The sequence below is a fragment of the Polyodon spathula genome, chromosome 29, assembly GCF_017654505.1.
Source record: "Polyodon spathula isolate WHYD16114869_AA chromosome 29, ASM1765450v1, whole genome shotgun sequence".
Taxonomy (NCBI): domain Eukaryota; kingdom Metazoa; phylum Chordata; class Actinopteri; order Acipenseriformes; family Polyodontidae; genus Polyodon; species Polyodon spathula.
The window spans coordinates 8,483,969-8,500,790 of record NC_054562.1 but is presented as its reverse complement, the minus strand read 5'-3'; the positions used below and the strand labels follow the sequence as shown (position 1 = coordinate 8,500,790).

The 16,822-nt window shown below is 44.2% G+C and overlaps 1 protein-coding gene across 2 annotated transcripts in view; it reads left to right on the top strand.

The window, feature by feature from the left end:
* The first annotated feature begins 3,328 nt into the window (after window positions 1–3,328).
* The window catches only part of LOC121302070 (leucine-rich repeat transmembrane neuronal protein 4-like), a 54,701-nt gene continuing 41,207 nt past the window's right edge, over window positions 3,329–16,822 (top strand). The window contains exons 1-2 of one of the 2 annotated variants that reach the window (XM_041231869.1): window positions 3,329–4,078; window positions 10,692–12,211. In XM_041231869.1, coding sequence (XP_041087803.1) covers window positions 4,075–4,078; window positions 10,692–12,211 — 1,524 coding nt within the window. In that variant the 5' untranslated portion in view covers window positions 3,329–4,074. Of the gene's footprint in view, window positions 4,079–10,691; window positions 12,262–16,822 lie in introns of both variants that reach the window. The other variant, XM_041231870.1, reaches the window with a different exon arrangement.

Genomic DNA, 16,822 nt, shown 5'->3' with positions numbered 1-16,822 from the left:
TGGCCAGAGCTGGATGTGAACTGCTAACCTTGAGGTTCCAAGACAAGCATCTTACCATTTCACTGAAGCGCAAGCCGTTGTATTGGCTTGGCATCGCAGCCCATGCAATTGACTGGATAAGCAAGGCTGGACGTGAATTGCTAACCTCAAAGGCAAGGGTTTTACCATTCAACGACACAGCAACCTCACTAGTCAATATGTAAGTACATATGCTAATGGTAGTATTAATAACTCATCAGCTGCAAGGAGAGCCATTCCAAGGTTCCAGACAAGAAGAAACAGTAAGTGATGAGTTTATTACAAAACAATACAGCTGAGTTTTTCAGTCAGGAAAGTAAAGCAGGGATAAAATCATGTTATTGTTTTTTTTAAAGCTGCTTACAATGCACCCAATATAAATCTTGCTAAATGTGGACTCAATGGTCTCGTCTGCCTGAGCCTGCAGCACAGCCGGCGGTAAGCTGAGTAAATCAATCTGCCTCGAGACAAATCCAGCGCAGAGGTGTGGAGGCAATCAAGACAGCAGGGCTTCTGATAGGAATAAACCCCATATTTTCTGCTGTGTTTGATTTGAAGACCCATATTGTAGCAGACCTGGGGAGGCAGGACTCCTACAGAGCAACATGACGTTTTTTTTTTTTTTTTGAGGTGATCAGTCATGCTAGTCCCATAATCCAGGCACTAGTTTCCTGTCTAGTCGATGGAGGAATCCCCAGCTGCAGGGGTCTGTGGCCGGGCTCCGGCTAAATCAATCCCTGTGATTTCTTGTTTTGTATCCGGTTATTTTGCTTTCTGTCTTGTGCCTGCACATGTGTGTTGAGTCATTAGGGGGGTGGAGATAAGAGAGGACAAATATGGGAACCAAGCGGGAGTGTCATAGAACTGCAATGGATAGGGCCATAAAGAGGATAGCAGTGGCAGGCCAGAGACGGGTTTATCTCTGGTCTGAAGCTCCAGTATACAGCTTGCTTGGAAGATAGTGATCTTGACTTGTAATCTTTACTGTATCTGTGCAAATCTGCTGCACATCGTAAATAAAAATATCACAACCAAGAATATAAAGCTGAGGGAACACAAAGCCACTTTGTGGCTTAGAACTTGGTTTCAGGAGACTAGGGTTCAGACCGCTGTATGGCATTCCAGGGGAGACTTAGAGTTTGATTCAGCAAAGTTGCCTCAAATTAGATCTCCCTGTCTCCTGGAATCAGGTTTTAAATGCTGTTCCTGAAAAGTGTCTTTGTTTTCCTTCAGCTTTAGATATATTTGTACAGACCCTCAGTTATCCAGTTAACCTCAAATTAGCCAATATTGATAATCTTAGAAATGTGTGATGTTAAAATTGAAATGCACAACAATCACATTAAGCTGCTCCACATACCATCTCGCTGTCAGACGCACTTTAACCTGTAATCTTCATATTTGAGACAGCTTTTGTAATAGCTCTGCCTCCACATCAAAGGCTCTCATTCCCAGCGACTTCTTGAACTCGGCGCTGTGATTTCCAAGCTCTGTGAGCTATTGAACAAGGCAGAATAACCATCCTGTGATCTCTGTTCTTTGAAAGAACAACAATGATTTGCTTGTGTCTTGTCACAATGGAAGTGCAGCCCTACCTTGCCTATGCATAAAGGCTGTGCTTGTCTAATCATTTTTGCCTCCAGAGTTTGTGTTTGAGTGTTGACTTCATTAAAATGACATAAAACTCAGCCCTAGCCATCTGTCTGGGGCACTTTCAGCTCAAACACACCTGTACCGAGACACAATGGTGGAGCATGAATACTGAGTTCAGCACATCGCTATCAAATTAAACAAGCATTACTCACTCTTACTGCAGTTCTTTATTTAGTTTTGATATTTCACTTTTAATATTTCAATAAGCTCCAGGAGGAAATATGGGGAGTACTGGGTGTAGGATGAGGTGAGAGAGCTGGTGATGAGCTCGTCTTTCACATTACACAATATTGGCTCTGAGGTGCCATTGCAGGAAGAGTCAAAAGAGAGGCCAAGGATTGCAAGAACGTGTACTTTGAAGATTGAACTGCTCCCTCACCACCTCAGCCCTAATAAGAAAGGGTGCTCCCTCCAGTCCAGGGCAGGCTTGAGGAGACTGAACTGCTCCCTCACCCCCTAAGAGAAAGGATGGTCCCTCCACTCCAGGACAGGCTTCAGGCATGGAGACTGAACTGCTCCCTCACCCCCTAAGAGTAACGGTGGTCCCTCAAGTCCAGGGCAGGCTTCAGGCATGGAGACTGAATTGTTCTGTCAGCTAGGAGACTAATCCGTTTTCCTCTCAAATGGGATCAGATGTGAGAATGCAGCTGGCTCTTGTGACACCCTGAGAGTGCAAGTTGCAAGCACATTGTGTAAGTTGAACCTCTCAGACTGGCTAAAGGGGTGTAATATTTTAATCACGCCACTCTTCCACATTTCCACATGTTCAGAACTTTTGGACCCCCCCAAACCTCTACAGCATGTCTACAGCACCCCCATTCTGAGCATGTGATATTAAACAGTAATCAGATTGTTGTTCTACCAGCCATGTCAATGCAAATCCCAAACCAGGCGCTCTCCCACATTACTGTTCACTCAGCAAAACACATGAACTGAATTAGCCGGGACAGGGCACTCTGGAAAGGGAGCTCAGATGTTTTTATGAGTGGTTCACCAGGCTGTCATAAGAAGCTGCTGAATGTTGCTAAATATTATAGCCCCTTTCAATAATTTGAATCCAGAGCTGGTATTGAAGGGTGCTACTGTTCCATTAAAGCTGAAATTGCAATGCCCTTCTGCACGTTCATTTTAGCAGCTGGAGCATTCAGGATCATTATTAGGGTTCAGGGTAATAACAGCGCTGGACAGTCTTTACTAGGGTGCTTTCTATTTATTTTCCCCCATATTCCTGCTTGTTCTGAATGCCTTTAGAAATATCCAATACATAAAGAAGCCACAGTTACCTTGAACTTGCAGGCGTTAATTCAACAGTGACAATACATCAGCAATTCTCTATTAGTTTTAGGTTGCTTTATATTGCAGTAAATAATAGAAAAAAAATCTACTTTATCTCAACACAATCCACAAGCATCCTACCCACTTATATTAACAAATCTACAGATAGCCCATTGTACAGGTTGTAATTCAATGTAAATGTTGAAAAATTAGCACCAAGGCTACAATCTGGAAAATCTACATAGCGTGTGTGTGTGTGTGTGTGTGTGTGTGTGTGTGTGTGTGTGTGCTATAGAAAGAAAGAGATTCGCCTCTCACCAGAAGAGGGCATTCAGAGAGAGGGAGAGAGAGTTATTGTGTTACCATCGCCTACACACTGGAGCGTGCTGTAGCTCGCTGCTGTTATGAGGAGAGAGAGAGAGAGAGCAGAGGGAGGCATTAATTTCACCAAAACGCTGTTTCTCAACATGCACATTTAAAGCGAGTGAGTCAGAGGGACAGAGTCCCCGGCACAGCGCATTGGAATCTACAGAATCGAGCCTGGCTGTAGTGCTTTTTACAGCGGACCGACCCGGACAGTATCAGGGATGCTTCTAACTATTCTCTTGGGAAGTACCTAATGGGCACGATGGATGGATGGTACGGGGGGAAAGAATAAGTAGAATAATAAGTAGAGATTGGCTCTATAGTAAACTTTACCACAGTGGATTTCTTTTTCCGTTGACGGAGTACCTGCTACCCTATGTAAAGCATCAGTATTAATAACTGGGTTTATTGGATTTGGGGCGCATTTTGTTTCCCTGCTCTCTGTCGCTGATTGTGGGAAATTGAAATTTGTTTCTGCTTCAGATCGTGGGCTGAGAGATGCTTCATGGCTGGAAGCGGCTTGCGGGTTTGAGGTACCGGTACGAGCCTCCAAACACTCTCCTTACCTTGGGAGCGCAAAGGCGGGTAAGCGCGCAGTGTGTGTGCTCGTCGGCGGAGCGTCTCGGTCGAATTGGACTGTGCTTGGATCGAGTCCCACACAGCAGCGGCGCTTTCAGAGGACAGTGAGTGTCATGCGGGCTGCGGAGCCGAACGCACCATAGGTATAGACACGGGGAAGGAGCGGATATCACAATAACAGAGATGGGTGAGTTTCAGAAACAAAACATGCCGGCAAAAGAGAACTTCTGATTTCGGATATAACATTAGGGGTGTATTGGGGATAGGTATTGACGGGTTCAGCAAGGAACGCGGTGCCAACTGTCGACAGGCTGGATTGGTATAATGGCTCAGTCTAGCTATTCGCTGGCTCAGTGTTTAATATGTGTATCCACTGATCTGTTTTACTAAATACCAGATTATTATTATTAGTAGCAGTAGCAGTAGCAGTAGCAGTAGCAGTAGCAGTAGCAGTAGTATATTGTAAAGTGTACCTTTCCGTATAATTGTGATTGGGTTTTGACATATTTAACAATTACAAGGTTCAGCGCGTACAACATGGTTCTTGACAAGCTTATCATATACAGGTTTGTGTGTGTATGGGTGATCATTGACATGCAAATTAAATAAGTGTACCTGGCTGGTTTAACATGCAAAAAGGGGGTCTGGTGTTGCCGTTGACAGGTATAGCGAGTGTGTACGGCTGTGTACGTCTATTGACGGGTCTAACAGTCCAGCGGGTGTGTCTGTGTTGTCAGGATTAGATCAACACTAACAAGCGTGATTATTGAAAGGGAGTTACCAAGGTCTGTGGTCAGTGACACTTTTATTTATTTGCAGATGTTCTAAATATTCAAGTGAGCTTTACTGTATCCCTGTAATCCGACTATAGTTAGCGTGTCTGTAACTACATGTGCCTGTTATTGACAGGTTTCGCAGATATAAAGGTGTCTGAATAGTAAAGCGTTGCTCAGGTACTAGCAGTCCCGTTATCGAACCTGCACCAGGTATGTTTGTGAGTGTCGCCCGCTTACAGAATCACGAGGGAGATTGATCTCTGCGTCACTGGAACGAATGCTTAAGAATGCGTTACCGTCAGCAATGCCATTTTGAGACATAACGGTCAATTCGCTCAAACATCAAGAATGCTGGTGTGTAACGTCGTGCACTTACATTAAGCGACGAGGAGATAGAGAAGTATTTGAACGTTAGGCAGACAGAGCGTCTAACTAATTCTGCATCGGATTCCTAGAATTGATGGCTCCTGTATCAGGCTATGTGTTATTTTTTTCAAGTGATAAAGATGCACGTTTTTTACAACACATTCTGTCACACAAATGAAATTACAAGTGTAGCACCTTATCACACATGCCGTGCTCTCTGCTTACAGGGAGGTACTGCAGGCTGCAGAATGTGATGGAGTGGCACAGTTTAGGCCAGCTGGAAAGTGTATGTGTGTGTGTGTGTATATATATTAATGAGATTGCAGCCTAGCAGCGGGTTGAATGCTGTATGTGGCAGCTCAGCATGATCACAACTTGTACACTTTTTACATGTTTTTAAAGCAGCCCATTTTCATCAGGGGTTCTGTGACACACAGGGCTAAAGAGTCAGCGATCACAAGCAATATCGTAATCATAATATCAGTGTCAGTAAATAACAACCTGTCTGCGTTTATATAAACTACATAATCACTGTGGCAAATCAAGTAAAACACAAATCATACGTGGGTTCACATAGAGACCTTGTGTGGAATTCTGAGAGCACCAGAAACCGCGCGCACACACAGAGCGTTCACAGGAGCCATAGGGTAAGAAACACAGGGTTAACTGTGTAGTGTAAGGTTAAAATATATTTCTATTTGCTTTCGGATTCTAATCAAATGCAATCGAAAAGGTCACAGGAGCCTATGAGTGTGTGATACAAGTGTGGTGAGGCAAATCAAATGAACGCAGTAGTCGTGTTCACCTGACGTGTTGATCACAATGTTCTGTTGTGTTTCTAGTAAAACTCTTTTTTTTTCTTGTTTTGTACGCGAATGTAATTATGTGTGACCTGACCCAGCATTCCCGGAGGATTATGCTGTATTTATAAACATCTGTTCATCACCCTCACACTCCAAGCTCAAAGATAAATGGGTTTACAAGTAGCAGAAATCGCCTTTAAAATAATACTGCGCGTCACAGTCCACGGGCGAGCAGATATCTGCCAGCTTGGGCTCCTGTGCGCATGGAGAGGTTTCGTTAACGTCTTCATCTTCATCTTTTTCTTTTTTTTTTTTTTGTAAATCTAAAATGACAGGCAAACCGTGGAGGCGTTTAGTCGAGTGTCTAAACTAAAACAGGGACAACGAAAATGAGCCCAGCACTGCAGTTAGATAGCTTGCTTGCTTGCTTGCTTGCTTGCTTTCTTTCTTTCTTTCCACTTCTCCTCCAGGCAGGTTTAAAGCAAACAGACAACGCGTCTCTGTTCAGCTGGCAGCCAACCATACCACTGACCGGCTCAGCAGAGTGCAGTCCAGCTGGCTTCTTGCTTTGACGCCTAATTGTATTGTACTAATTGTATTATAATTGACACCTAATTGTGTTGTAATTGTACTGTATGTACTGTATCGTTTATTTAACGTTTCATTCGGTGTAAACGGGCGGGTTTTACACTTGCTTCCAAATGAAAGGAATTGCTTTCACGTTAAGGTATGATGTACGACAATTAAACAGTCAGTTAACTCGCTTGTAAACTCTGGGTGTCAATCCAGTCACGCAGGATTGATTGAGATTTATATTACTAGTTTTTATCTATCTATCCAATAATACAGAACAGCAATTGCATGTATTTTTATTGGTCGAAGACAACTTATTTTGATTTAGTCGCCAGTTCTCATGAATTAGTTTTCATTCATGAGGTTTTACAGTAGATGTCCAGCGGGCTGCGTTGTTATTGTGGAATTTTAATAAAGCGTGTTGCTGTTGCTCTGCAGTGACTCGAGGAAATAATCACCTAAACCCGAGTCCGTGTGAGGGAGTCCACACCATTTAACAGAGAAATACTCCGAGTCAAGCTGTTAGCCGGCTCATTTATTGTATCTGATATATTCTCCTTCTCTTTATGCTACTGCCTCGCGTTTGGACCGGCCCTTGTTTATAAATAAGTGAACAACTAGCCCTTAAATCAAAGCCGGGAAATGCGCTTGGCGGCGGCTCTTGTCTGCGCGTAGTTAGTGAAGTCAATTCAATCACTTCAACGCCAAGTAAACAAAATAATGATTTTTTATTTAGATATATCATAATATATATATATATATATATATATATATATATATATATATATATATATATATGTGTGTGTGTGTGTGTGTGTGTGTGTGTGTGTGTTTATACCGTCGCTGCGCGTTTGGCCGGGCTGGTTCAGTACCTGTTTGTCTCTGAGCCTCTGGGGCTGATGTAATGCACTGCAGCAAAGGTTTGATTGAGAGAAGTGATTTTTGAGAGAAGAGATTTCTTGGCTTGTTGCCGACTGAAGCTTGCAGTGCCAGCGTTGCCTCCCTGATCTTCGCACCATCGTTCCTGCCGAGGCCCCAGACCACCGACTGCACCGATCTCCTGTGCAGTAATCTTTGCACCCAGCTAGACTGCAGTTAATCAATCAATCAATCAATCTGTATTTCATATAACGCCTGTCATAGTGGAGCGCCATCACAAAGAGCTTTACAAGATGCAGTAACAACAAGAAAATCCATAATACTTTAAATATAGAGAAATGCATAATACATGATATACAGTAAAAACACACAACGCATAATACATTAAATACAGTGGAAAGAGCAGAATACATGATAGCAGCATAATACATGAAATAGTGCATTAAATACAGTGGAAAGAGCAGAATACATGATAGCAGCATAATACATGAAATAGTGCATTAAATACAGTGGAAAGAGCAGAATACATGATAGCAGCATAATACATGAAATAGTAGCAGCAACACAGCAGCTAATAGCAGATATCAGGCTTAAAGAGCACGGAAAGCAAGAGAGAACAGGCGGGTCTTGAGAGTTGATTTAAAGCGAGTGAAGGTGGGAGCATCACGCACCAAAGCTGGGAGAGTGTTTCAAAGAGTCCGAGCCATGAAGTTAAACGAGCGCTATCTCAAAGTGAGGTGCGCTTTTGCTTGGAGATAACAAGCAGGCCAGAGTGGGAGGACCTCAGCTTGTGGGCAGGGACACAACGGGTCAGCAGGTTGAGGAGGTACTCGGGACCCGTGTGATGAGGGGCACTGTAAGTGAGCAGGAGAGTTTGAGAAAATCATTCTCTTCACTCTTTTTATTATAGTGTTGTATCTGGAGCTAATACAAGCCTACCATAGCTGTGTATGTTTTAAAGCAATCCCGGTAATGCGCCCTTTTGTAAGTGAGATTGATTCGAGTTTAATTAGACCACCGTCAGTGATGCAGCTGAATCTACTGCCCTTACTCCACGTGGAAGCAAACAAACCCAGTTCTACTTAAACACACTTTTACATGTTTATATGCGTTTAGGGTTATATTTACACTGAGGCTCACCCTATGTGACGCCGCGTTTCAAATCTATACAAATATATAAATACAATATACAGTAGATACAGTATATAATCCCCCGGTGTATTAACTGAGCTATTGAACGCGTGTTTGAAACCGCAAACCACATTTAATATAACCGTTATCATAAAATAGAAGCTTAAGTCAGAAGAACAAAACAATACAAAAAAAAAAAAAAAAAAAAAAAACACACAACCATTGTGGGATAGCAATTCAAAATTATTGACATGATTCGATCTAATCTGAAATTATGAAGCAAAATAAGAATTCCAAAAAAGACACGTTTTTTCTATATATTAAAATCTTACATTTTAATTTTATTTCTTGCTTAATTTAATTTTTTTTGAAACTTTAAAACATTTATTTTAAAAAAAGGCAGATTGATTTATTTATTTTTAGTTTTTCACAGTTGTGTTTTGTTAATCAGCGTGTATTCCAGCTTTTTGAATTGATATGGTGCTGTTGGACTCGCTCTGTGTGTGTCTTTGTTACACCCACAGTGACGATCACACTGATGAAAGCACCTGCTGGGCACATTGTCTGCTTTACCTAGTTTCTCAAATGTTTCACCCGATCATTTTGATGGAGTGGTTTTGAAGTTAGAGCTGGGAGGATAGCAGAAGAGGGCCTGATTGCAAAAGCTCACACATGTTAGGGGCATGTCTGAGGTTTCTGTTCATTGACCGTCTTGAAAGTAAACCCTGCAAGCACGGCAGTTGCTATGGAGCGCGTCGCCAAGTCATCAATATGTGGACCCAGCAATGCCACGGGAGAGGCTGCTTTAGGAACGATCGTCAGGGTCTGTGTGTGATACACAGTACACCTGGCAGTCTACTGTGTATTGTACTATACTATATAGAGGAACCTGATAGTGATGCGATACAGCATCTGAAATTTCATTATTATAGCAAACCCTGATATTGATGTGATCCAGCCCTCTGAAATGTCTTTATAATATACAGCACTAGACCCTGATATTGATGCAATCCAGCCCTCTGAAATGTCTTTGTTTCAGATAGTTTGTATCATATCCTGTTTAACTTTATAGTTAAAGGCTGGCTCCCTGACCTCCTGTGGAGTGGATATCAGCTTGTATCGGACAGCATGTATAACATCCTGATGTACTGTAGTGTAATTTAATACTGCTCAGTACTTCTTTGTTTGTTTGTTTATTTAGCAGACACCTTTATTCAAGTTGACTCACAGAGACTAGGGTGGGTGAACTATGCATCAACTGCAGAGCCACTTACAACAACATCTCACCCCGGGGACCTCCTGGTTACAAGCCCGTTTCTTTAACCACTGGACCGCACAGCCTCCTGGTTCCCATTTTCTGTTCTCCAGCTTTGTTCCTGGCTGCTGTTGCTTGCTGCAGAATGGCTGTGTTGGTGGAGGAGGATTGCTAGGATTCCAATAGAAAAATGCATTATTATCTAAAGAAAGAAGGTGTTCATTGCCACCGTCTAGCAAAGTGTAGAGACAGAAGGAGACAGAAACGTCCACCTGTGCAGGACACGCTTTTGTGTGAACGCGATGCCCGCACACATGACTGACGTTCACATGACTGACTCATTTCTTATGTAGATTCCGTCTCTGAAATGTATTCTGCCGTTTATTCATTTCTTAATTTATTCATGAGCTAATTTTGTTCATTCAGTGGTTCTTTGAAACTTCAAAACAAATAGCTTGTTTTTTTTTTTTTTTTTTTTCTTTTGTTTACCATGCTGTCATTGACTTAAAAAAAAAAAATGAAATCAATGTGAGATCCTCCTAAAACCTTCCACTGCCAGTTTGATGTCCTTGCTGTTATTCTCTGAGTGTGCTACAGTTCGGTTTGTAACAAAACTGTCTACTGTGCCACAGATGGAATAATGCTAAGCTACCAGAACTTAACAGAGACAGGACAGCAGGCACTTCATGAAATCTTCATCTGTTTTATTAACCTTTTTAATTTCCCTTGAAACCATTGCTGTAGTGGCAGATGCGATCTGAAGTTTAAGTGTCACATTTAAGATAGAACGGAGCTGCATTACTAAAATATACAATGGTTTGCTCGCCATATTTACCCCCCCTGCCTCTCCGTATCTCCCTCTCCCTCTCTCTCTCTACAATGGCGTGCTTGCAATGCTTTTCCATGATAACCCCTCTCTCTCTCTGTCTCCCTCTCTCTCTCTGTCTCTACAATGGCGTGCTCACTATGCTTCTCTGTGTTAACCCCCCGTCTCCTTCTCTCTCCCCCTCTCTGCAGGGTTCCTGGTGGGGGCTGGGCGGCTGCTCCAGGCCTGGCTCCTTGTGTCTCTGTGCCTGGCAGAGCGGTCGTGCCCGCGGAGCTGCCGCTGCGATGGGAAGATCGTGTACTGCGAGTCCAACGGCTTCCGCGACGTTCCCAACAACGTGTCCACGGGCTGCCAGGGCCTGTCCCTGCGCTACAACAGCCTGCAGAAGCTGCGTGCCGGACACTTCTCCAGGCTCCACCAGCTTATCTGGCTGTATCTGGACCACAACTACATCACTGCCGTAGACGGAGATGCCTTCCAGGGCACCCGTAGACTCAAGGAGCTGATCCTGAGCTCCAACAAGATCTCCCAGCTGAGCAACCGCACCTTCCACGCCGTGCCCAACCTGCGCAACCTCGACCTGTCCTACAACAAACTGCAGGCTCTCCAGCCGGAGCAGCTCCGGGGCTTGAGGAAGCTGCTGAGCCTGCACCTGCGCTCCAACGCCCTCAAGAGCATACCTATCCGAGTGTTCCAGGACTGCCGCAACCTGGAGTTTCTAGACCTGGGCTACAACCGGCTGCGCAGCTTGACCCGCAATGCCTTCGCCGGCCTGCTCAAGCTCACCGAGCTGCACCTGGAGCACAACCAGTTCTCCAAGGTCAACTTTGCCCACTTCCCACGGCTCTTCAACCTGCGCGCCCTATACCTGCAGTGGAACCGCATCCGCTCCCTCAGCCAGGGCCTCTCCTGGACCTGGAGTTCCCTGCAGAAGCTTGACCTCTCCGGGAACGACATCCAAGCCGTGGAGGCCAACATGTTCCAGTGCCTGCCTAACCTCCAAACCCTCAACCTGGACTCCAACAAGCTCAGCAACGTCTCCCAGGAGGCCGTTGACGCCTGGATCTCTCTGACCACCATCAGCCTGGCCGGCAATATCTGGGAGTGCAACCCCAGCCTCTGCCCTCTAGTGGCCTGGCTGCGGAACTTCAAGGGGAACAAGGAGACCACTATGATCTGCGCCGGGCCCAAGCTAGTGCAGGGGGAGAAGGTTATGGAGGCTGTGGACAATTACAGCATCTGTAAAGAGACCCCACCCCCAGCCACCGAACGACTACCCCCTACTGCACAGACCCCAGACAGAGCCAGGCTTCTCCCTCATCCTACTCTGCCCAGGCAGGGGGAGTCTCTCAGTTCCCCTCCCAGCCCCTCGCCCTCCATTGGCCAGACCTCAGCCCCCGAGATGGAGTTTGAACTTGTCTCTTTCCACAAGATCATCGCGGGCAGTGTGGCGCTCTTCTTGTCAGTGGCGATGATCTTGCTGGTGATCTACGTGTCGTGGAAACGATACCCGAGCAGCCTGAAGCAGCTGCAGCAGCGCTCACTGGTCCGCAAGCGCCGAAAACAGACGCGGGAGACGGAGCGGCCCCTCAGCTCCCCGCTGCAGGAGTATTACGTGGACTACAAACCCACGAACTCTGAGACCATGGATGTACTGGTCAATGGGACAGGACCCTGCACCTACACCATCTCAGGCTCCAGAGAATGCGAGGTATGATCCACCATCCTCCTAAAACACATTTCCACTGCTGGGAACCACAGGTAAATCTTCCAGTGCTTTTGAAAGGTGGATTTCTTGCTGTGGATTTCTCGGGGTTAAAAATCAGGCTCCTGATGCATATTAGTTTGAAGTGGGCTTTACTGTAGATTTGACCAGTCAGGCTACGAAGGGTCACAGTAATATTTAATCATCAACAGCAGTGAATTTAAATACCTCCGCTTTTAACCTCCTGCCCCTTTGTCGTTACATGCATTACAAATATGGCAGAATGATATCTATTTAAGGAGGACGGTTGTAAGATCTACAGCTGCCGTTTGATTCATTAAAATAGACCATTTGGAATGTCTCAAATTGCTATGCAATGGGAGTCTAATTTTTCCATGTTTTGGGGTTTTTTGCATGAAGCCACCTCAAAGACCGTTGGGTTGCCGGTGCTTTGACAGATAGTTCTCACAACATATCTCCAGCAGTTCCAGTACAATCCTCAGTGCATTGTCTGATACACTTGTGAAGTAATGAAGCCAGCCATCAGAGCTGAAACGATTTCTTGCTTGTCGGTGAATCAATACAAATTATTATATGGAAGTTGGTATGGAGAGACAATACCAAACACACTGTACAACTATTTGCTGTTTGATTAATTACCTTCATTTAAATACCATTGCATCTTCCGCTTACAAGATTGACGTGCAGCATTGTGTTGTATTGATATGTGTTGTGAAATGAATGTGTCTCATATAGTGAGCTCTTGTTATGAGGAAACACACAGAATGCAATTAAATACTATTACAAATTATAAAGACTCAGGGAATATCTTCCTTCCCCAAGAAGCTTGATTCCCACTAGCACACAGCACCATGGTGTATGAATCACATGCCCTCGCACCTTGCAGAACAGGATAGCTATATAGTTTGCACTCTAGATTTTGTTCGATCCATGTTCATCTGATATCTGAGAACTTGAAGTATTTTGTTATAGTGGTACTGGAGTTTACGATTGATCACACTGATGCTCAACATTTTTCCATGTCTGTAAAAGATCGAAATGAGTGTCATGGGTAGGGATCTGTACCTGTAAACAGTGGCGTCTCTCTTGGCCGTTTGAATTCTGGATCACCCTGGCAATGTTTCATGTTTTGTATTGTGAATAACAGTCTCCTGGTGTACAGATGAGGCAAGATTGATGTGAGCTTGGCTACTGCAATGCGTTTTTGTTTCTGAGAGATGGAGAACCATTGCTACAGTGGCTGCTGTTGAACCTGCCAGATAAGGCTTTCAATATCTAGAAACAAGCATTTTCATTTTACGCAGCTGCAGAAACATTTACAGACAGCCGTTGGGTGAGATGTCAGCTTCAAAAATGTCTGTCCGAGTCCAAGGTTGAATTGCTAGGTTACTGTCTCCAAGTCCTCCAGGCCTAATCTTAAACTGACTGCTACAGATGAGCAGCGTGGTCTCTTTTTATGTTTCTCCTGAGGGATGAGAAACCGTAATAGCCTTTCTAAGAACCTGCTCTTCTTTTAACTGATCGCTTTCAGTCAACTGGAGTCTAGTTGGTTTTTATGGGGGGCTTGGAGGCTCAGAAGTACAGCTGTGGCCAAAAGTTTTTCATCACCTAAAATTTTAGGATTGAGACATAATTAAAAAAACAAAAAAAACAAAATGGACATAATTTTGATATTTAATTTAACATAATGCAGTCAAAGAAACTACAAAACGATATTGCAAAAGTCTACCGGAAGCCATAATAGTAGCACAGTGTTTAATTTTAGATTTCAAAATGTCTCATTTTTCAATTTTTGTCAGTTTGTCATTAAGTATATGGAACTACAAAGTGGTGTACAATTCAATATGTTCATGTAACATTATTCAGCAGGTTTCATTTGACTTTATGAAGCATAATGCATGCCTTCTATAGGGTGATGCATTGCTTTTGGCCACAGCTTTTTCTGCTGTACTGCTTTGGTGATGTCACACCTGCAGTGCCTTCTGGGTCAATTTATGCAAACGATGTCATTCAATAAGGAATGAAGCTGATTGGCTATTGACAGAAAAGAAGCTCTGAGGGGGTGGGGACAATTTATATGTTGGAATAGATGTGTATGGCAGAGAAAATGTATGGAACTATCATTAGCTGCAATGACTTTGTTAGGGATTGTATTGTAAAGTTAGTGTAACAAGATGGAGGCTGAGGAAGCATCTTAACCACAGAAGAGCCGGGCTCATCTGCATTTCTGGTTACAGAGCTCTTAACCTCATGGATCTCACCAAGCGGAGACAGAATCTGTAACAGCAGTGTGTGACACCGTCTCCAATTCCTACACAGGAGCTAAAACATGTTTTTTCCTGATGTCAAAAAGAGGGAGCCATCAAGTTCTAGTGCTGAAGACTTTAGGCGTCTTTTGAGTGAGTGTTTGAAGTTCTGTTCAAGCAGGGGCAGCACCTGCATTTAATAACAATGGAGGACCCTTAGCGACTAACCTGGAGCTTTCTGGACTATTATGACAGAATAACAGCAGTAAAAATCACTGCCAGGACACGATGGGAGGCTTATTTCCCAGAGATGGATGAGCCATGTCTGTGGGTTTAGGGGAAATTACAATTTGATCATTTCCATAATTGCATTCAGTGATCATATTAAGCCTTAAATCAGCTGAAACACATCATACAGAATGTGATGGAGGCTTGAGTGATGACGGCAGCTGATGGGAGAGCCGTGCATCCCTTCTATTATTACAAATGCACTCCAGTCTGTAATGTACTCCAGTCTGTAATGCACTCCAGTCTGTAATGCACTCCAGACTGTAATGCAGGCAGTTTTAAGGTTAATTTTGTGAATCCAGCTGAAAGTCGTGAAAAACTAGTGGAAATGTTTTATAGGGGAGAGAGCAGATTTCTAATCGGAGAGAGGGGGGAGGGAGGGAGATAGATGTAAACGTGTTGATGCAAAACTGCGGAAATGAATGCCAAATTTATTGTAATGATCTAACAGCAGCAGATCTTAATACCGCCACATCTGAATTTACAATCTTTTCACTGCAGTGTTTTATTTGTAATTAATAGGGAGGTCGATCAATCACCCAGGCAGAGGGAAAATACCAGCATGATTAGTATTTAAAGAGAGAGCCTTTAAATCAATGAAATAGACTTTAATATCTATTAGCCTAAGGAAACCCAGAACCACTCTGAATTAATATTGCAAACATGTTTCAAAAAGCAGGGAAAGCTAACCTTGCTATTTCCCCTAACTAAGAGCTGTTAATAAATATTGCACATGATAAAGTGTTCATCGGAGTTCCTTGAGCACCGCTGAGCAGCAGGAATAGACTGCGTTTCTGAGCGCAGATAGAACCCTCAGACATTCCCATTCAGTGAGGCAGGCTCAGGGCTTTCTCCTCCAGTATTACCTGCCAGAGGACACATTGCTTTCCTCAAAGCTGCATATTATTATTTTGCCTGGCCAACAAAAGGTTGTTCTTTAAGAACCCCGGCTTTTGGAGAGACTGACTCGTTAATCCTGCTTTTCTAATTAGCCTGTTCACACAGCCCTGCCTCCCCTCAGCTCTCCTGCCTCTGCCTTGGCAATATGCTGCTGCACGATAGGCATTGTTCCCAGGCAGAGGACACAGTGTCATTGTTTGTCACAAAGGCACTCTTAGGTACAGTCCGTCTCCCTCGCTTGCTCTCTCTCTCTCTCTCTCTCTCTCTCACACTCTCTCTCTCTCTCTCTCTCTCTCTCTCACACTCTATTGAAACTGCTGGCAGTCTGGCAGAGTGTAGCCCTTTCTCTAGGATCCCCAGTGTAGGTGCAGTGTGTCTTTGTCTCACTGCTGCGCTAAACAGGCTGTTGACAGTGGGTGGTCATCTCTCTCTGTGTCTCTCTCTCTACACTCACAGGTTGCCACCATGCCTGCTGCAGAGACGGGGGGACTCTACCAGGGGCGCGGGTATTCTGCAAGGGGAGAATCAGCCTGGGGTAATTTACCAGGGGTATTCCAACATTACTAACACCCCAGGGGTAGATCAGCATTCAGGTTAGAGACTGGGGCGAGTTACCTCAAAAAGGATGGCATCAAAGTTGGGGTATTTACCCTGGTAAAGGGGAGGACTTTCCCCCAAAGGAGCTTTCGTTTGGTAAAATATTCACACCTTGAAGAGTATGATGGGTGTAGATCGTTGCTCAATGCTGGTGGTGAGCAATGCAGGGTGCTTCTATCCCAATCTCTCTTCCTGTAAGGCTTATTTGGTTTTAATGAGAATTTACCTTTGTAAAGAGCGTGAGCTGGAGCAAGGCACTTGGTTTATTAAGGTAATCGATCATGTGCCTGACTCTGTGCTCCCTGCTCCTCACAGACAGGCAGCAGGTGCACAGGAATCAGCCCAACAGAGCGCAGAAGCTGCAATCTGCAGCCGGCTGGCATGTGATGGTTCTTGTTGAGTCACGATGCAGAAGCAGAACTCCGGGTAGAGAGCTCTCCAAACAGGGCTGAGTCCTGCAATGGAGAGCTCACTATGGCTGTGCTGCTTCCAACACTGCCAATGGTTTCCTCTGGGTGTCAAAAAGGGAAAACCATCCTGCTGTGTTTATTTAGCCTAGGAGAAT